At 39.2% G+C, this 22,333-nt stretch overlaps 2 protein-coding genes across 3 annotated transcripts in view; both read right to left on the minus strand.

The window, feature by feature from the left end:
* Positions 1-11,053: 11,053 nt before the first annotated feature.
* Positions 11,054-15,876, minus strand: LOC149053769 (uncharacterized). The gene is made up of 5 exons (XM_089211507.1): positions 15,608-15,876; positions 14,544-14,794; positions 13,377-13,491; positions 12,786-12,899; positions 11,054-11,647 (listed from the first exon to the last, which is right to left on the minus strand). Exons 1-5 carry the CDS (start codon positions 15,672-15,674, stop codon positions 11,280-11,282), a joined length of 915 nt encoding a protein of 304 aa, XP_089067633.1. The 5' UTR covers positions 15,675-15,876; the 3' UTR covers positions 11,054-11,279.
* A 2,289-nt stretch (positions 15,877-18,165) lies between these two features.
* LOC113671107 (uromodulin-like) overlaps positions 18,166-22,333 on the minus strand; it is a 32,832-nt gene continuing 28,664 nt past the window's right edge. Inside the window, exons 6-7 of one of the 2 annotated variants that reach the window (XM_089211158.1) lie at positions 21,006-21,119; positions 18,166-19,977 (exon numbers count right to left, since the gene is read on the minus strand). In XM_089211158.1, coding sequence (XP_089067284.1) covers positions 19,691-19,977; positions 21,006-21,119 — 401 coding nt within the window. In that variant the 3' untranslated portion in view covers positions 18,166-19,690. The remainder of the gene's footprint in view (positions 19,978-21,005; positions 21,120-22,333) is intronic. The other variant, XM_089211161.1, reaches the window with a different exon arrangement.

A 22,333-nucleotide genomic window follows, 5' to 3' on the forward strand; every position in this document is an offset into this window, starting at 1 on the left:
CTACAGGGCAGGGTTACTTGGCCCTGATTGATCGTCCAAAAAGAGCAGTAGCTGGGCAACACCAGTAGAACTATGAGGGGTGGCACAATAGTTGCGGAGAAACTGATACATTTGTTGCTTCCAGTTTGTAGTGGTGCGAAGTACCTTTCCAAACGACCTCATGAACCTTTCAACTTCGCCATTTGCCTCTGGCCATAAGGGGGCGACTTTTCGGAATACAAAACCAAGATAGTCAGCAAATTGTGCGAACTTATGCTCATTGAAGGAGGGACCGTTGTCAGTTTTCACGACTTCATAGGCAGCAAATATGCGGTCCAGCTTGGGAATCACAGCATTAGCAGCAGTTGAATGCACAATCTCAATATCAGGGAACCTAGAGTAGTCATGTATCAAGAACATAGAGCCCAGCCACTTCGCAGAAGTCGACGCTGACTTGGTGCCAGGGACCACAAGGTAACTGAGTCATTTTCAGAGTTTCGCGGGAAGGCTTCGGTGTAGCAATTTGACATGGACAACTCTTTTTAACAATTGAATCAACAGCATTGTCCATTCTTGGAAATCAAACCTTTGGAAGTTACAGGCTACATGTCTTAACTATTCCTTGGTGGCCCTCGTGCACTAATTCTACCACTCGCTTCTGAGGGACTTTAGGTATCACCATGCGGTTTCCACGGAGCGCAATTTTTCCATCCACTGAGATCAGTTGATTACGGACATTAGCAAAGATTTTGAGAGTGCTTGTGTCGACATTTGTTGATCCTTGCGGAGGCTTTTGAAGTCGGACTGTTGAAGATTTGCAGCAGGGGCTTGTGACGAACAAGGTTGAATTATTTGCGACTTAATTTCCTTATCGATGTTAGCAAACTCACATGTAGATGCCAGTTGACGTAAACGAGAGTGATAAGCATTCATCGATTCACCATGGATTCTGTTTCGCTTGCTGAAAGTTGCAAGTTTCATACTCGACATTCTTTTCGGGGTCGAAGTACTTAGTAAGTTTCTCTTTTGCCGTTTCAAAATCATCTCCGCTCTGCGGCAAAGTCTCGAAGATGTCACACACCTTTTCTTCAGCATAATAAAGTAAAAAAGCGCTTTGCCTCGTTTTGTCCTTGATGTCAGCAGCAACAAACAGATTTTCGAGCCGTTTGATCCATTTTCGCCATCGTTGAGCGATTGCACCATCTGCGTGTATATCGAACGAATCGAAGCTTAGAAGACAAGAAGCCATCACAAAGACTGCGGAGATTGACCTGAAACGACGGGCCGTCCTCGTTGCCAATGTAATGTGGAGAACGAACACGAAAGTAATTCACAGTAAACGGCCGTTACGAGCATATGGTCTGCTCTCTATTTTAATTCCAGAATTCCTTTGCTTAAATTACGTGCATGACGTAAGTTGACGCTAGTGTCACACGACACTACAATCTAAATATACCTGAAAATGGACAGATGCTCCGTTTTCACCTGTCCACACTAAAAAGGAGCGTTTTAAAACGGTGCATTTTCAAAAGACTCCACTGTGAAACCGCTTTCGAAAGTTCCTGTTTATATCAAAGTATTCGGGCGTCTAAGTATGGATGACTGGCGAAAACACGTCAAAAAGTATGCGTTTTCAAACAAAAACGCAATAGTGTGGCGCGGGCCTAAATTTACCACGATCTCTCTAATTATATGAAATAAAGGTCCAGTGAGGCCCGCAGCACAAGGAAGGTGATGTCCCTGACGGGAAAAATATAAATGAAAATTGCATCGTTAATTCACAACTGCTACCGCTACTGTGTGTAGCTTAAAATATCATAAACGAAATATGATCTTCCCGCCAAACAATTGTGTGTTTCTGAAATGAAACCCTGCAGAAGTGAAAACATGTAAAGGTTACGATTTTAAATTTTGGACTAAAACACGTGAAGAGAAACCAAGTTTAAAGATTGAAAGGGATAGACTTAGAATTCTTAGTAAACCGTCGAATACTTTAAAAAAAAACAATATGCTAAAAACCTCCCTCTGTCAAGTATTCATGGCAGCCATTTCCAGCAACATTACAAAAATTGATAAAAGGAAAACTTTCCAGCTTCTGATACGTTATGCAAGGCTTAAATTAAAGAACTATGTACCTTCACGAGCAAAGAGAATGTTACCCCTTTTTGATCATCAAGGTTTGTATTCTGATCGACGTATCCATGTTTGTTTAGTTCGCAAGTTCCTTTCTTTTTCACCTCGGATAGCTCTCTGAAGTTTGTTGAAGTACACCACGAGTTTCTGAGGCACCAATGATTGCATGACATAAAACTGGGAGATTGAAACTGTTTAACGACATGACCATTAAGCCGAGTATTTTCTCGCATCTTAAAGAGAGCCGAATTAGTAGAAGTGGCGTGTTTTGGAAACATTATTCCTAGAACAAGGATCAAAAAGACATTTTTCGCTGCACCCATTACTCGAAGAACACGCACAAAGTCAATCGTGACTTAGAGTAAAACTCAAGAATCCTTTTTCTTCCTTCCTAAGCAAAACTCACGTTGAAATGCGAGGGGGTAATTCGTCGATTCCTGCTAACAGGTGTTCACCATCCTACGTCTGGGAAAATTAAGAGAGACATTTGACCACATAGAGGCGTTTTAATTACAATATCCTTGACATGCACTATTTTCAAATGAATAATTAAGTTTATTCATTCCACGTTTAAATTTTGTATTCAGCTTCTTGTCGTCAGGCAGCGCTATTGTGTTTCAATTACAGTAAATGTTTTTCTCGTCAAGTGCATTTCACAGAGAGACTCGAGAAAGCAAGAAGGAATGAAAGCAAGAACCAACAACAAACTCAACCCACATGTCTAATATCACTTTACCATTATTTGTGCTAGTCAAAAGACGAGACTCATGATTTATTGAAGAACGCAACTCATTTTTGGCTCACATCAACCCATCCGGCCCCACGCACGTCAGCTTTATTATGGTTTTCAATGGGATTGTGAGTCAGAGCAATGCCCCAAGGACCATATCATAATAGTCATTATTTTTCTTCTGTGGCTCTCTTCAGTTTAGCAAATTTTATCAAACTGACCCTTTGTTTTGCTGATAGAAAACAACGGTTCGACAGCCAGCTCTTTGCATGTCACCCGTTAAAAGTAGGGGCGGCCGTCACCACCAAAAATACAAGGATGTCAAATAGATCAGCAAATACAAAGATGGTATAAGGATCAGCTGCAGGATAGCATAGCTAATAAAGGAATGGCATGGCCAAATTATAGACAGTCTAGTTTTCCTTCGTGAAACAGAACACCCTAAACATGAATAGTTTAGCCAAATGAGAAACGGTCTAGTAGTCCATGTTGAATTGGAACATGAGATTGTGAAATGGACTAGCTTAATTACGAATAACTTAGCACTCATTTGCAATACAGTACTCAAACGGTGTAGCGTTGCGTTAAACGGCTCAGGGTAACGTCGAGTAGCACAGCGTACGCACAAACGGTGTAGCGTTGCGTCAAATGGCTCAGCGTAATTTAGAATGGTACAGCGTACACACATATGGTGTAGCGCTGCGGGAAATGGCTCAGCGTAATGTCGAATGGTACAGCGTACATAAAAACAGTGTAGCGTTGTGTGAAATGGCTCAGCTTAATGTCGAATGGCACAGCGTACATACAAACAGTGTAGCGTTGCATGAAATGGCTTAGCGTAATGTCGAATGGTACAGCGTACATACAAACAGTGTGGCGTTGCGTGAAGTGGCTTAGCATAATGTCGAATGGCACAGCGTACACACAAATGGTGTAGCGTTGCGTGAAATGGCTCAGCGTAATGTAGAATGGTACAGCGTAGACACAAATAGTGTAGCGTTAGGTCGAATAGCTTTGCAAAACATCAGACGCTCTATCTGAACATTAAATTGCTTAGTATTACTTGAAATATTTCGATGTTGTGGCGAATCGTCGTGGCGTGACGTGAAGGCCATGCCATTCCTTTATTAGCTATGCTATCCTGCAGCTGATCCTTAAGCCATCTTTGTATTTGCTGATCTATACGACATCCTTGTATTTTTGGTGGTGACGGCCGCCAAGGCATCTCGCCGAAACCACCAAAAATACAATACAGTCATGCCCCCAGCGATCTGCTGGGGGCATGACGTCATCAAGAAGACTGACACGAAACCATTACATGGCGTAGTCGCTGTATGGAATAGTTTTCACTTCGCTTTGCCGTAAAACAGAGCCAATTCGGTAAGTTTCTCCTCTTTTTTCACTGCTGATATTGCACTTATTCGTTGTCGTTCATGAAAGCGTCAATTAAAATAGCAACGAGACTGAATTCTACCACGGTTTGCCGGCCTCTTGGTTTACCACAGGTTGCATGCGTTGGTGGGCCTGAATATGTTTATAGTATTAAGTAGTGTTATGACGTGCATTAAATGTCAATTGTCGAGTACTCTTTTCTTTCTCCGACTCACGCTTACTTTTCAATGAGAGTCCAACTTCAACGGCTCTTTGAACATTGGAGGAGTACGTGAGAAGTTGAATATTGTGTGTGTTGATCTGTTTTGACATTTTTCGATCAAAGTGATATCGGAATGCTTTAATTGGTGTGCCGGATGATAAGAGTAAGCTAAGAGAAGACATATTTATTATTTTAAAGAGGTGTTCATTATATTACTTTGTTTATTAATTTTTTCCTGGGTGCAGTGGTAGTAAAAGTAAGTTCCATTTTTATTTTGTCAATCAAACGTAGATAACATGTCTGGACCAGAAACAGTTAAAGGGTTTTTTTCGCGTTCCAAAATAGTTTTTGCCTGAGTAATATTTTTTCTGAGTTGGTTTTGCGCGCATACATACTTATCTTCCCTGTGCTCTTTCCCATTCCGTAGTCATCACGTATTAAGGAATGCTAGTGCGGACACCGTAATACACGTAGTTGTACGTAATTGTCCAACTCTAGGTCGAGTTTTACCGTTCGATCTGTTACAGTCGCAACTTGCTGAATAAAAACTATTGCATAATTCAGACAATTGACAGGACATCTTGCTGTTTCGTCGTTTGTTTCGGTAGACGTATTTATTTATATTTTTATTTATTTTTACATTTCTGTACCTCAACTATTATTTTTTGCGATTATTATTATTATTATTTTAATTATTATTATTGCTACAGACTGAGTTCAGTACACACTAGATATATTGACTAAAGTTGGACCATGGCGTCCAGGGCACACACAAAATCCAACTTCTCACGTACTCCCGCAATGTTCAAAGAACCGTTGAAGTTAAACTCCCTTTGAAAAGTAAGCGCGAGTCAGAAAAGAAAAGAAATGAGAGCTCGGCAATCGACATTTAATGCACATCATAACACTACGTAATACTATTAAAATTCAGGCTCACCAACACGTGCAAACTGTGGTAAACCGGAAGGCCGGTAAACCGTGGTAGAATCCGGTCTCGCTCTTTTAATTAACACTATCATGAACGACAACGAATAAATGCAATATCGGCAGCGAAAAAAAGAGAAGAAACTTACCGAATTGGCTCTGCTTTACGGCAAGGCGAAGTGAAGACTCTTCCACACAGCGACTACACTATGTAATGGTTTCGCGCCAGTCTTCACATTCGATGACGTCATGCCCCCAGCAGATCGCTGCTCCATTTGCGGTTTGTATTTTTGGTGGTTTCGGCGAGATGCCTTGGCGGCCGTCACCACCAAAAATACAAGGATGTCGTATAGATCAGCAAATACAAAGATGGCTTAAGGATCAGCTGCAGGATAGCATAGCTAATAAAGGAATGGCATGGCCTTCACGTCACGCCACGACGATTCGCCACAACATCGAAATATTTCAAGTAATACTAAGCAATTTAATGTTCAGATAGAGCGTCTGATGTTTTGCAAAGCTATTCGACCTAACGCTACACTATTTGTGTCTACGCTGTACCATTCTACATTACGCTGAGCCATTTCACGCAACGCTACACCATTTGTGTGTAAGCTGTATCATTCGACATTATGCTAAGCCACTTCACGCAACGCTACGCTGTTTGTATGTACGCTGTGCCATTCGACATTAAGCTGAGCCATTTCACACAACGCTACACTGTTTTTATGTACGCTGTACCATTCGACATTACGCTGAGCCATTTCCCGCAGCGCTACACCATATGTGTGTACGCTGTACCATTCTAAATTACGCTGAGCCATTTGACGCAACGCTACACCGTTTGTGCGTACGCTGTGCTACTCGCGTTACCAGTGAGCCGTTTAACCCAACGCTACACCGTTTGAGTACTGTATTGCAAATGAGTGCTAAGCTATTTGTAATTGAGCTAGTCCATTTCACAATCTCATATTCCAACTCAACATGGGCTACTAGACCGTTTCTCATTTGGCTAAACTATTCATGTTTAGGGTGTTCTGTTTCACGAAGGAAAACTAGACTGTCTATAATTTGGCCATGCCATTCCTTTATTAGCTATGCTATCCTGTAGCTGATCCTTATACCATCTTTGTATTTGCTGATCTATTTGACATCCTTGTATTTTTGGTGGTGACGGCCGCCCATAGTCAACGTTCTTGAATAATTGGAATTGTAGCTTCAAAACAATCCTACATAACAGACTCCTCTGACATGCATGAGCCGATTTCAAACTCTTGGCAACTTTAATTATCACCACTAATCGGCCTTACCACCAGCGCCTTTGTTTGGAGGCTTGGCATATTAACTCCGCCCACGCTCCTTTAAATCGTGACGATGGCGGTTTGCTTCCTGACGCCTATTTACACCTCGTCAGAAAAAAGGCCCCTAATTAGTAATCATATAAAAGGACCTCTTGTTGCAGCGTTTAGATCACCCCTGATGAAGGCACTAGACAGGAGTGTCGAAATGTTGGGTCTATGAATTGTAACTTCTTCGGTTACATTCATTAAATCTGCAAACTAGAGTAGCATCAAACTATGTCTTGGAAACTTTTTGCATTTAACAAGAAATTGGAATAGAAATGGCACGTTTCCTCAAAGCAGGTGTAATACATTCTCTGTAAATTTTGGTCGAATCGACTTTAAAGGGTCACAGACATGTTCAAATTATTCTCAGGGATTTTTTTGATAAGCATTCGGTATAGAAAGGACAAGTCAAAGAGGGCGCCAAGTGAAGAGAGATGAAATTTATTTCACACACTTTATAGAACTCTACCCTAAAGAACTATCACTTACAGTTGACAGAAGTAACTAATTGAAGCAAGTGCAATACGTGCTGAAAGAACGACTTTCTGATAAAGACTACTCTTTTTAGCATGCAGAGCCTTGATCAAGCCATCTAAATATGCCAAACATAAAAAGTTTTCAATATAAATAATTAAATACCGTCAGAGGAGTTTCCTGTTACCCTACCTATTAGTTTTATTTATCTTTAGTCAAGTCGAAACCGCGCGCCATCGATCGCGAGCCATCACGCATTCGCACGCTCCTATTTCTACTTATCACGCACGAGAGTGCAGTTTTGCGTGAGGTTCATTCCATTGAACATTCTGGGCTAGGAATAAAGAAATGGGAAGAGAGAGGAGAACATACGGCTCTGATTCAAATTATCAAGCGTAAACCGTTCTGTCCCTTTTTAACTCGGAAATTGCGCGCATGCGCAAGAGCGAGTTGTAAATATGATGTGGAGAATGGCACTCGCTCGCTCGCTCGCTCGATTGGTCGATTCCTGTAAACTCTTTTTCGATTTTAGGCTTTTGAGTGCATTTGATAGTTTTGGCGAGTAATAAATGGCGACCTTTGTTGCTAAGAATAGTGGTGGGGTGGAAAAGAAGCCAATGATAATCTTAAAAGAGTTTATTTTTTCGTTTTAGTTTCTAGCGGGCAGGCGTGCGAGGATTCGCACTGAAATAAGAGAACAACCTTGAACTTGAAAACAATCCGAAGATTCATTAAAAATATCACTTACTCCGAAGCGCTCGGAGTTTACAGGCGTTCAAAAGCTTTTCCTGTTATGGCGTGACATTGGGAACAAAATCGATCATTACATTTCGTATCGCGTATTTTTCTGTGTGAAACAACAGAAGGTGCCGGCGAAATTACAGGTTAAAACGAAAATCAAATAACACCTAAACAAATAATTTTGGCTACCGATTTTCAATGAATTGTTAAAGAATAATTTTCTTTTAAGTTTCAAGACAATTTGAAGATTCAGAATAAATATAACGTTCTAAAATGCGAAAGTTGTACACCACAAAATTGATAAATAGGCCTGAAATGAAATTCTATCTTGTTCTTGATTACACGTTGCCTAGCACGTGACCAAAATCTACCCAGGCGGAAATCCAAAATGAGAGTGGGGCAGTCTAGGCTTAGTTATTTCACTCAAAACTCGTTCCCGTTTGTCTTATTTGATACAGAGGGAATCCTTAATGTTTTCATAGCCCAGTCATAAAATGCCTTTGTTTTTTTGTCGTCTTTTTTTTTTTCCTCCGCCACAAAATGGAAAAATTGCGCAATAGTACCCAGAGGTCATTAGGCCCTCAACACCATGACAACTAACTGTGATCCAATGAGGTGTTCACATGCTAATCACGCGTGTTATCTTGATGATGATTGACGTTGTCATACACGGACAGGGCCGGGTCACATGACGAATCACGTGATTTTTGCTAATAAAACTCTTTGGTATTATGGCGCAAACGCGCAAAATACTTACAGACGCATATACAAAAGCGTATTATGCATCTATCATCGGCCATCCCCTGGGGGGGACCCCGGGCAAATTCAACGTTGAATGGGGACTTATACGGGGATTTGAACGATTAACTTACCCTGGAGGCGGGGGAAATGAGGGAGGTTTGTTTTCCAAAAGCCTTGCACCGCGGGGAAAACAGGGGACTTTGCAAACGAAACAGGTCAATTTCAAGCTGTCTTAAATGAAGAAACATGAAGACCGCTGTGCAGAAGAACGTGGTCCACCTTTCTCCTCCTGTTTGTGATGGCGACCTCGGCGGATGGCGCAGGTATTGTAATGTAAATCCATTTCCATCGTGTTATTTACGAACATGTAAGCACTATTAAAACATGACATTTCGTTAAGGGTATAAAGTACTGTTTTCTTGTCAGGTTTCAAGCTGCTCAAGGTGATTCCCCTCAGGGAGGGGAACTTTGATTCCTCTGTGTCCCCACCTAGGAGGGGGAAAATAAGAACTTTGACAGGGTCCTTTACAAAGTCCCCACCCTTGCCCGGGGTCCCCCCCCCCCAGGGGATGGCCGATGATAGGTGCATTAATCGCGGCTAATCCACACTGAAAGATGTTATTGAGCGGTAATTTTGGAACGGATTGAGTCGCGAACGCTTGAAAGCCATGAAAGCCTCGAATGCCTTGTATGCTAAGTATGCCAATATCGTAGTTGAAAAACGTTCACTTGTTGTAAAAAGCAAAATCTGAAATCAGAAATCAAACTGCATATACTCTATGCAATCTATTGAACAACACTACTACCGTGAGACTGAAGAACATAACTATAATGGATGCAAACTGCTTGTGAAGAAAGACGACATGTTGGATTCACTTGATGGCAAGGAACGTAGCTACGATAACAGTACGAATGGTGTTAATTTCACTATCAGAAAGGTGAATCTTATGTTTGTTTTCATTGTAGTTGTATGGAATTCTTTTTTAATAAATAAGTGATCCAAAACCCTGTGTTTTTTTGTGTATAATGTTATTATGTTAAATATTGTTTACGCAATTGTCTTGTCACAGGCGGCCTTAGCTCACGTCTCGAGAAAAAGCCAACGATTAATTCATGAACGCGTCACACGTTGTGTGACACGGTATTAAGTTACGAGAGGAACTGTTGGAAATTTGAACACGTTCAGTAAGGAATAGTATAGGGAACGAAGTATGGTCGATTTACAACGATACATATTTCGAAATATGAACATTTTCCTCGTAAAATCAATAAAACTTACTCATACCCTGTGTATCCGTTGTATTTTCTGGCGATTTCTGCCGTTTTAAGCTTGCTTTACCATCACTGTTATTCACGTCATCTAATTTTATTACGTTGGTAAAATCTGTACAGACATCACACCAACCAACTCGCGCGCAAAGTAAGAAGACTATATTGAAGGCTTGAAATAATATTGCAATCGATTTTCATCAAGAAATGGGCCAGGAATATTCCACAATAGTGCAAATAATCGTAAAGGGTGATCGCAGAAAAGCGATTGCGTGACGCGCGGTAAGCTGTAAGATGACATGTTATTATATACCAGACGTAAAAACTCTTCAGATTCTTAGCCTGCATTTTGTTCCCACTCTACAGTCTGCAGTCTATATTTTGTATCCGGTCTGCAGTCTGCTGTCTGCATTTTGTACTCTGTGAGTGAGGTAATTCGACATTTTCGTTCTTTCCCACATTAATATTCTTCTCTCCTTTTGTAAGAATGTAGACATCACTCACAATGTTTCAAGTAATCCACCCACCCTACAAAAAAGTAACTCTTGCATGCATAGCATGCCTATGTTTTGAAATAGGTGTATGCCCTTGGCCAGACTTGAGCGCACTATTTCAGTATACTAGTCCGACACCCGTAGTATCACTACACTTGATTCCAAGGATCCAGTACCATCCAGGTATCCCAGTTAATCACAAAACAAGTTATTGCTTACCAACGTTCGCGGACTTTAGCGAGGATTACAGTCTAACTTGTCTTCTATTCAAAAACGATCTTGATCACACGGGGTCTTATCCTGAACCGAAACGTTAACTATAATTTTCTGTCTAAAAGGAACTAATCACTTAGGTGTCAATCTAACTACAAAGTATTTCGCAGCTTTTTCCGGAAGCAGTAACATCTAGCTTCAACGGAAGCAGTTACACTAGCGACAGGGAAAGTCAAAGACACAATAAAGTTAAGAAAGATGCACTTAATTACACGTATTAAAAAAACCTTCTACCTTCAAGAACAATAACTTAGTGTAAGCATCAAAATTACATCGTCTTTTATCATATACTGATTGGAGTAGTTGCTAACTGAAGGAACTAAAGTAAACATCTATAATACCTGCTGAGAGAATAGCATTTCTCATAAATTTTACGCTTATAATTCTGCATAGTCTTGATCAGGCCTACTTAATATTCTAAATGAAAATTCTTAAAACAGGACGAACTGTTTTAAAGTTAAATTTCATTCTTGTCGTGTTCGTGATATCTGAATTAGTTCAACTGCACGTTAAACAAACGGCTAAAGATCAAGGTATAATGATATACAGTATCCTTAAAAACAAGATTTGAGTTCCAGCCTCTAGCTTTTTCCACAATACCGGCTGACACAATCTGAGACCGGTTTCAGTCTGTATACAAAGAAAGAGCTGCAATTCCGTACGTTGATCATAATGTTGTGGTAACAACATTTACCAAATCCACTAAAACAAACTTTTCTGGAGACGACTCCTTCGTCAACTGTTGGGTGTGCTCCGTTCATCCACCCAGGCAAGTCCGTTCCACATCTATGGTACGGTAGGCAGTAAGTAGGTATACTCGTTCCAGCCCCCGCCGAGAATCTGTACCAGTCTTCTGTCAAATTTTTATCACATTTTCGGTCACCGCGACCAAAATCGCTGTGTCGATCGGAGTCATTCAGAAACTTGTACTGTTTGCATTCTGAGGGAGCTAAAAATGAAAATGTATTGGAATACTCAAGCATTTGGCTTTATGAAAAGCGAAATGTTCTGATATCTCATAAAAGATGGCGAAAGCGAGGACATGGGCACCAAAACAATTTTTTGGGGGGTGGGGGTGGGGAGAATTTGCAAAAAAGATGGGTCTATAATTCCTTCAGATTCAGAGTCGCTATAAACCTAGAACCGATGACGTTTTGAGATACTTGAACATTTAAGGTCCTTCGAAACAGTCATACACCTGATGATATCAGGAAAGTAACGTTTTAAACAACTGCCTCGTAGACGGCACTGGGGAATAATTATGCCAGAGGACAACAACCATAAAGACAACAGTATATCTGTTATTCCATTACTGCATCAATTTATCAGATAAATTCATGAGGACGCGCGCAAAGTATGCCACGTTTATAGACGGCATTACATCGTAGAACAGGGCAAAAATACAGAGCAACAAACTTTGATTTTTCTTTTCTGCGTTTGTTAGGCTTGACTTGTGAAGAAACGAACTTGTACGCGCGACAGATCTTTTAGTTGGTCACATAGAACACTTTGATGGTTTCGTCCGTGCTGTTTCGTCTTTCGTGTACTCCTTCTGCGATCGATACGATACACACATAGGGCCGTAGGATGTATTTCGCAAACTCAAATCAAAATATTAAAAAGTGAAATAATAGTGGAGTCATATATCCCTGATTCAATGGTTTAACATATAACACGAGAGGACATTTTGCTCGTTTCTCGTATTTTTCTACACAACTTTTACATAAAATACTACTCAACTCTCAAAACATCCGCGCGTACTTTAAGTTAAACCATTGAATAAGGTGTATTTATAAAAAGCCAAAGGAGTTATTCTATTTTTTTTAATTGAATATACATTCAGACAATACTGACACTATTTACCCTCGATCCCACGTGTAACATAGAGCATGCGCTAAAAATGGTGGAAAGGACACTTAACGTTTCCGAAAGCTTTATTTTCGGCCGGTCATCCAAGTTAAGGGTCCAAATAAGTACAGAAGATCCCCTGCTGCTAATCCTAACCCTAAACCTTTTACGTGCGAACATGAAGACCTATTTCAAAATATTCCGTTCGCTCTTAAAGAAAAAACCTAAGAATCACCAACCTGTATCACACAGAGTTCCAAGGTACCCCTCAGGGCAGTCACACTTGAACCCATTGACAAGATCTCGGCATGATCCTCCATTGTGACACGGATTAGCGCTGCAATCGTTTATATCTGCAATTCCAATTGTGATTGGCTTAGCTGAGCATGATTCGCTACCTTACGCGTCGCTCCAATATTTTGTTGGGAAATAAACACTACATGAAATGTTCAATTACTCGCAAGACAAGGGACCTGAGAGGGTTCAAGGACTTTTAAGAACAAGAAAAACTCGTTATATGGGATTAGTTATTGCAAGATACCCCCAGTGACTTCAAAATTTGCCAGGAGATTATTTTCTTTTTTCGTTTTTTTCTTTTTTTTGGCAGTAATTGGTTTCTGTAGTGTCGCAGCTGACTATGGAATTAGGAACTATTCCTGCTCTCTCTTACGTCCTTGAGCTCTTGAGGTACCAGTGAAAAATTCTTAGTTTTGTTTGATGTCAAAACATCGAAATGACAGACTGATCAAAAATGAGCCAAAATAGTCATAGGCTGAAGAGGATAACTTGGATTTCAGATGGTGTTATCCAGTTCTTTTCAAATATCTTACCTGTTTCGCATTTTAACCCAGTAAAGCCTGCAGCACAAAGGCAGCGGTATCCGTGTGGTAAAAACCCGGATTGACATGTCCCACCATTCATACAAGGCCTGGTTCCACATGAGTTCTGGGAAATGATAAATGGAAAAAAACATTTAAATCAGACTGAAGGAGACAGGAGGATTATGGGAAAGTACGAAAAGAATCTATGAACGTAATTCTTTCTGGAACGATAAAAGGTTAAGGTTTACGAGCTGTAGCTCATAATTGCCTTAGCTTTTCTCAGTTTCACTCGAATGAAGCGAAATGAAGAACTGCAGCTCTTCAACGAAATATGCTGATCTGATAGTGTTTAATCATTCATGTTCCTGGGTGGAGAGAGGCATGGTAATAGTAATGTGTCTTGCCCAAGAACATGACGATATAATTGGGCCAGGGCGTGAATCATCCGACATGTGCTGATTGCAGTGTCCGCATCAACGAGGAACTACAATATTGAACAGCTCTAATGAGAAATCATTTAGCCCCTTTATAAAATTATATATGGTCCGACTGCTATGACTTTGTATCTGTTACTTTCATTGAAGGGAAACTTGTGTTGAAGTGACATCAATTCTAGCCCTGAAACTGTCCTTTGAATAAAGCGACAAGCCTTCATAGAAGGGGGCTTTTATGATAGTTCTATGATAGGGTACCAATGGGGTAGTGGCTTTTACGGCTAACGATAAAAAAATTTTGGCCATTTTACGGCTAACTGTTGATAACTTCCATTACTATACATTAAACTATGAAAACTCTGATTGGACGACAGTATACATTCAATTACAATGACGAATGAAGTTGACATGACAACTTAATGTCTGCAGCAGAAATTGGGTTATTATGTCGATTTCAAAGTCTGCCTTGCCTCTAAGCCCCTCGTCCGCGTGGTGTTCTCAAAAAAAAAAAACCCAGAGAGAAGTGTTTTCTTTGTCAGATTGTTATAAAAAATGTATAATAAAACAATTATTTTAACAGGGAAAGTCTCTTTACGAGTAACAGTTATTTAGAATTTGTCAATATTTACGCTTATTTTTATGGCTAAACTTTTTGGCCGCTTAACGGTTGACGGTTATCTCCAATGAGATCCTTTTTCTGGGTACAAAAAAAATTGTAAAATTATAGGAAACTTTTATATACCTCAGCTCCACGATAAATGAAATTCACTCTCGGCTTTAAATCATCCGGATGTTGTATGTCTGTCGAATTGTTTAATTCACAGACCTCATCTCCTGCCCCTCTCTTTCCAAAGTTGTACGATACGCATGCGTTCTCCAGATAACACTGAATTCTGCACGAATGCTCAGAGTTTAAGGCAATTGTTCTTATGACGTGTTTTTCCAGCGCTGAGCCATCTTTGGCATCCAAAAACTGCAGTATTCGGCAATTATCTGCAATAAAATGTATGTTTTGAAAATAAGACATCGATAAGACCTCGCTATCAATCGTTTAACGGCAGGTTGTTTCGTCTGGTTATAAATTATAACAGGATGTTGTTTCAGAAATCTGGAAGAAAAAACGGACTAGGAAAATGCATCGGCTGAGATATTCGCTGAGGGCAGAGGACACATTTTAGAAAATTGTCTCTGAAAGCCATCAGGGTTTTTTAATTTTGAGAAACTGCTTTAATGATGAAAACTGGAACTCGACTTATTGACATTTGAAAGGACCAAAATTACCATAAGAGTGAGGAAACAATTAAGGAAGGCTGACCCGCTAATCTAACCACCAAATAAGACAAAATATATTCATGCTTTTAATATATGGAAACTCGAATTGGAAAAAAATATTCATTTTTTTTAAGCCGTAATCTCTTATCACATAATTCATGTAAATAATTCCATGATTTCAAATTTAAAGCGTCGTGACAAACCAACCATCCTTCACGAGAACAGATAAAATGTAAATTCCGCTTCAGCCATTTAAGAAATGACAAATCATTCCCGCATTATTTACGGAAGATGGAAGCTCTCCAAAGAGGCAGGGAAGCTGGGGAAAGCATGAACATTATACTCAACACAATTGTATAATTATCTCAATAATAACAAAAATGAATTTCACTTTTTGGTCACTCGGCAAAGGAAGAAAGAAGAATAAAGCAATGATCATTGAAATTTTTCTTTATGAAAACAGGACCAAACGTACAGAATAAATCTTTAACTTAGTGAAGCATTTCGCTGATACAATCTATTTTTTAAACTCACCTTCCGAAAGAACCAAATAAATTGCAATCGTGAATAGGAAAAAAGTGCTGATCAGTTGTTCCACCATAAGGAAAGATATCACTCCAAGTATCAACAATAAAACTATTTTACACAGTTCTTCAGTGGTTTGAATTCTTTCTTGGCAAAATCGGAGCAGAATAGTTTGCCTCTCCAATTTACGTCCCTTTGCACTCACTGAGGATATGCCGTGATGAAAACAGCTCTTTATGATTAAGACAAGTTGGTTTAGAAATGTCAGGTTTGCCGTGTTTTATTATTAATCGATGTTCGCTTTCCATGTGGGAGTTTAAAATTTCGTTTTCGCAATTGAATGGCAGCTCACGACATTGTTGTCACAAATTTCACAAAATGAAGAGAAAATTATACGAGAGCCCTTGAATAACATTTAGAGGTTAATCTATTATAAAGGAAAAGGATTAAAGATAACAATCACCTCTTCTCGGCGAAAATGATGAATGAAATAATAGTCGAATCTGCATTTGGTGGCGCCGTATTAAGCAGTCATTTGTCAAAGTCACGAATATGTTTCTCCTTAATCACTGTAATAGTTTTCACCTCTATTTAACGGTCACTTCTAGTAGGCGGTAGCGGTCACCCTTTACAAAGTCCTTTTTTTATCGTCCTCCACCTATATATAACGGTTACTGAAAGCGGAACTGTTCCAGTAAAACTAAGAATAATCTTTTAAGTAATTTTGAATTCATGTTTCTCTCTTAAAATCAAAGTAAGCGATATTTTCGAGCGAAATTCTGTACATTAAGTGGTCAATGATGTATTTAGCGGTCAACCCGCCATTCCTACTGTAAAAAATTTCGACCGTAAAAATTTCACTATTGAAAACTAGCTCAATAAATTGAAATAAGATATTCATTCTGAAGAGCTCGCTCCGAGATTTCCAAGCCCAAAATGGACCCCCAACAGAACAAAGGTCTGTATTTCTGCCTAATTCGAGACTATGTTTTTCCAGTTCAAACAATAGCTGCCTAATTAAACTTTCAAAGAATATCAGGTGAAGGCCGCTTATCTCGAGGTGGGTTTGAAGTCTAGCAGCCCAGCGGGAAGGTTTTCAGAGCGTTTACGACAACTAAGGATAAATGGAGTCAAAATTTTATTTAACAATATTGATAAACACAGAGGTTAAACGTTTGCGAATGTACGAACGTATTATCCATCATGCTTTTAGGCCATTGGAACCCAGTGGTATCAAGAAACTCTCGGAGTAACGACAGGAAGAAACAACAAACTCAACCCACATGTCTAATACGGGGTCACAACATAAAACTCATGATTTATTGAAGAACGCAACTCATTTCTAGCTAAAGTCAATTTATCCGGCCCCACACATGTCAGCTTTATTATGGTTTTCAACGGGATTGTAAGTCAGAGCAATGCCCCAAGGGCCATATCATAATAGTCATTATTTTTCTTCTGTGGCTCACTTCAGTTTAGCAAATTTAATTAAACTGAGCCTTTGTTTTGCTGGCAGAAAACAACAGTTCGACAGCCAGCCCTTTGCATGCCACCCGTTAAACGCTTTCGTTTGCTTGTCTTCTTGTGAAATAGCCACCCACTGAGAAAATATATCAACGTTATTGAATAATTGGAATTGTAGCTTCACAACAATCCTACATAAGAGACTCCTACTCCATGCATGAGCCGATTTCAAACTCTTGGCAATTTTTTGCATTTAACAAGAAATTGGAATAGAAATGGCATGTGTCCTCAAAGCAGGTGTAATACATTCTCTGTAAATTATGGTCGAATTTACTGAAAAGGGTTAGACACATCTAAATTACTCTCAGGCATTTTTTTGATAAGCATTCGATTTAGAAAGGAAAAGTCAAAGAGGGCGCCAAGTGAAGAAAGATGAAAATTATTTCACACACCTTACAGAATTCTACCCTTACTAAACTATTACTTTGGGTCAACTTAAAATTGACAGAAGTGACTAGTTAAAGTAAGTACAATACATGCTGAAAGAATGACATTTCTCGTGAAGATTAATTATTCTATTTATTATGCAAAGCCTTGATCAAGTCCTCTAAATATGCCAAGTATAAAACGTTTTCAATATAAATAATTAAATACCGTCAGAGGAGTTTCCTGTTGCCCTACCTATAGTTTTATTTATCTTTAGTCAGGTTGAAACCGCAAGCCATCGATCGCCAGCCATCACGCACTCGCATGCACTTACTCCTATTAGAAAAATTATATCATGATACATGATTTACTGACTGGGTCAACTGTAAACTGAAGTAACTGGAGCAGATATAATACATGCTGAAAGAATGACATTTCTTATGATATTTACTCTTTTTATTATGCAAAGCCTTGATCAAGCCCTCTAAATATGCTAAATATAAAAAGCTTTTCAATAATTAAACACCGTCAGAGGAGTTTCCTGTTGCCCAATCTAGTTTTATAAATTTTTAAGTCAAGTCGAAACCGCCAGGCATCGATCGCCAGCCATCACGCAGTCACACGCACTTATTGAGCATTTCATATAGGAAGGACAAGTCAAAGAGGGCGCCAAGTGAAGAAAGATGAAATTTATTTCACACACTTTACAGAATTCTACCCTAACTGAACTGTCACTTTGGGTCAACTTAAAATTGACAAAGGTAACTGTTTAAATTAAGTACAATACATGCTGAAAGAATAGAATTTCTCATGAAGATTAATTACTCTTTTTATTATGTAAAGCCTTGATCAAGTCCTCTAAATATGCCACATAGAATAAGTTTTCAATATGAATAATTAAATACCGTCAGAGGAGTTTCCTGTTACCCTACCTATAGTTTTATTTATCTTTAGTCAAGTCGAAACCGCAAGCCTTCGATCGCGAGCCATCACGCACTCGCACGCATTTATTTCTACTTATCACGCACGAGAGCGCAGTTTGCGTGAGGTTTATTCCATCGAACATTCTGGGCTCAGAATAAAGAAATGGGACGAGAAGAGAGAAAATACAGCTCTGATTCAAATTATCAAGCGTAAACCGTTCTATCCAGCTTTTTTGTTTTGTTTTCAGGAATGAGTTAGGGCCTTGAAATTTTAACCAGCAGCAGTTAAAAGTCTAAGACGGCCGTTTTAGATAGTCAACAATAAGTTAGGATTTTATATCCACAAACTAAATGTCATCTAAGTTATCGCACAAAAAAACTCAGAAAAACTTCAGTCCTTGAAATGTTTTGAACTCATATTCACCATTGCTGAAAGCCAAAGACTGCAACGGGGAAATACGATGTGATGTGTAAGATGAAACGGCTTTCCCCAACTGGAATGAAACAGTTCTATAAAATGTCTATAAACACTTTATCTCCCCCATCCGTTATAAGAGAATCCAATCCATTTGTAAGCCGATTTCACACAACCTATGACCTTTTCCGTTGACTAAAACAGGAATTTATGCGACAAATAGCTCGACGCCTCGAAGCAGCTGTGATACTTTCTCTGTAATTATTCGTCAACTTTGAGTATGTGACAGTATCACAAATAAGTTCAACCTTGTTTAAAAGGGCATTCATTAAGAACGACTGTCGGATCTCTAGCGACAGGGAAAGTCAAAGACACTGCAAAGTTAAGATAGGTGCACTTAATTACACGCATTACAAAACTTTTACTTTTAAGAACAATCACTTGGTGTAAAAATCAAAAAAATTACTTCGTCTTTCATCATGTAACTAATTGGAGTAGTCGCTTACTGAAGAAACTAAAGTAATTATATATAATACCTGCTGAGAGAATGGCATCTCTCATAAGTTTTACTCGTGTAATTCTGCAAAGTCTTGATCAGGCCTTCTTTAATATTCTAAATGATAATTCTTTAAAAAGGACGAACAGTTTTAAAGTTAAGTTTCATTCTTGACGTGCTTGTGATATCTGAATTAGTTCAACGACAGATTACACAAACGCAAACGACTAAAGATCAAGGTATAATGATAAACAATATCCTTAAAAACAAGATTTGTGTTTCAGCCTCAAGCTTTTTCCGCAGTATCGGCTGGCACAAACTTGGACCGGTTTCAGTCTGTATACAAAGAAAGAGCTGCAATTCCGTACTTAGATCATAATGTGGCGGTGACAACAGTAACGATAGCCATGAAAACAAACTTTTCTGGAAACCACTCCTTCGTTAACTGTTGGGTGTGCTCCGACCATCCACCCAGGCAAGTCCGTTCCACATCTATGGTGCGGTAGGCAGTGAGTAGATATACTCGTTCCAGCCCCCGCCGAGAATCTGTACCAGTCTTCTGTCAAATTTTTATCACATTTTCGGTCACCGCGACCAAAATCGCTGTGTCGATCGGAGTCATTCAGAATCTTGTACTGATTGCATTCTGAGGGAGCTAAAAATGAAAATGTATTGGAATACTCAAGCATGTGGCTTTATCAAAAGCGAAATATTCTGATATCTCATTAAAGATGGCGAAAGCGAGGACATGTGCACCAAAACAATTTTTTTGGGGGGTGGGGGTGGGGGGAATTTGAAAAAGATGGGTTCATATTTCCTTCAGATTCAGAGTCGCTCAAAACCTAGAACTGATGACGTTTTGAGATACTTGAACATTTAGGGTTCCTCGAAACATTCATGCACCTGATGATATCAGGAAAGTAACGTTTTAAACAACTGCTTCGTAGACGGCACTGGGGAATAATTGTGCCAGAGGACAACAACAATAAAGACAACAATATATCTGTTATTCCATTACCGCGTCAATTTATCAAAAAAATTCATGAGGACGCGCGCAAAGTATGCAACTTTTATAGACGGTATGTACGCGCGACAGATCTTTTAGTCGGTCACATAGAACACTTTAATGGTTTCGCCCGTGTTGTTTCGTCTTTCGTGTACTCCTTCTGCGATCGATACGATACACAGATAGGGCCGTAGGATGTATTTCGCAAACTCAAATTAAAATATTAAAAAGTGAAATAATAGTGGAGTCATACATCCCTAATTCGATTGTTTAACATATAACACGAGAGGACATTTTGCTCGTTTCTCGTATTTTTCTACACAACTTTTACATAAAATACTACTCAACTCTCAAAACATCCGCGCGTACTTTAAGTTAAACCATTGAATAAGGTGTATTTATAAAAAGTCAAAGGAGTTATTCTATTTTTTTAATTGAATATACATTCAGACAATGCCAACACTATTTACCCTTGATCTCACGTGTAACAAAGAGCATGCGCTAAAATTGGTCGAAAGGACACTTAACATTTCCGAAAGCTTTATTTTCGGCCGGTCATTCAAGTTAAGGGTCCAAATAAGTACAGAAGATCCCCTGCTGCTAATCCTAACCCAATATGAAGAACTATTTCCAAATATTCCGTTCGCTCTTAAAGAACGGACATAAGAATAACCAACCTGTATCACACAGAGTTCCAAGGTACCCCTCAGGGCAGTCACACTTGAATCCATTGACAAGATCTCGGCATGATCCTCCATTGTGACACGGATTAGCGCTGCAATCGTCTACATCTGCAATTCCAATTGTGATTGGCTTAGCTGAGCATGATTCGCTACCTTACGCGTCGCTCCAATATTTTGTTGGGGAATAAACACTACATGAAATGTTCAATCACTCGCAAGACAAGGGACCTGAGAGGGTTCAAGGACTTTTAAGAACAAGAAAAACTCGTTATATGGGATTAGTTATTGCAAGATACCCCCAGTGACTTCAGAAACGGGTCTAATCAAAATTTTCCAGGAGATTATGTTCTTTTTTCGTTTTTTTCTTTTTTTTGGCAGTAATTGGTTTCTGTAGTGTCGCAGCTGACTATGGAATTAGGAACTATTCGTGCTCTCTCTTACGTCCTTGAGCTCTTGAGGTACCAGTGACAAATTCTTGGTTTTGTTAGATGTCAAAACATCGAAATGAAAGACTGATCAAAAATGAGCCAAAATAGTCATAGGCTGAAGAGGATAACTCTGATGATATAAGGAGTGTAAAAATTTAAACAACTGTCTCGGAGAATAATTGTGCCAAAGGACGACAACAGTAAAGACAACAATATATCTGTTATTCCATTACTGCATCAATTAATCAAATAAATTCAAGAGGACCCGCAAAAAATATGCCACGATAATAAACGGTATTATACTGTAGAACAGGGCAAAAATACAGAGCAACACACGTTGATTTTTTCTTTCTTGCGTTTGTTAGGCTTGACTTGTAAAGAAGTGAACTTTTACGCGCGACAGAGTTTTTAGTCAATACAATACAATACAATACAATGTTTATTAGCCATATACGACATTTACACATGGAAAAAAAAATGAAGAAAATTGATGACAGAAAATAAATGGCGAGAAAACCTGAAAGAAACCACGAGGCTTATAACAAGTCAGGCTTTCTCACTTAAAATAACTAATCTTATATTAGAATTACAATATGGACTTATGGTAATTAACTTTGACCGCGCACACGTACACACACACACACGCACACACATATTAAGTAAGTTAGTTAAGAATTACTGCCTTACAGAAGCTAATACTTAGAGAGAAGAAATTCCTTAAGCTTTCTTTTAAAAGAAGCGGAGGAGGGAGAACTAGTTATGTCAGAATTTAACGAATTATAAAAGTTTGGACCTTGAAAGTAAATTGAAAACTTCCTGGTGTTCGTTCTGCACAGTGGCAAACGGAAGGACTGAGCATTCCTAGTATTATAATTGTGGATTTGACTATTCAGT

The sequence above is a fragment of the Pocillopora damicornis genome, chromosome 1 (assembly GCF_964200805.1).
Source record: "Pocillopora damicornis chromosome 1, jaPocDami1.2, whole genome shotgun sequence".
Classification (NCBI taxonomy): domain Eukaryota; kingdom Metazoa; phylum Cnidaria; class Anthozoa; order Scleractinia; family Pocilloporidae; genus Pocillopora; species Pocillopora damicornis.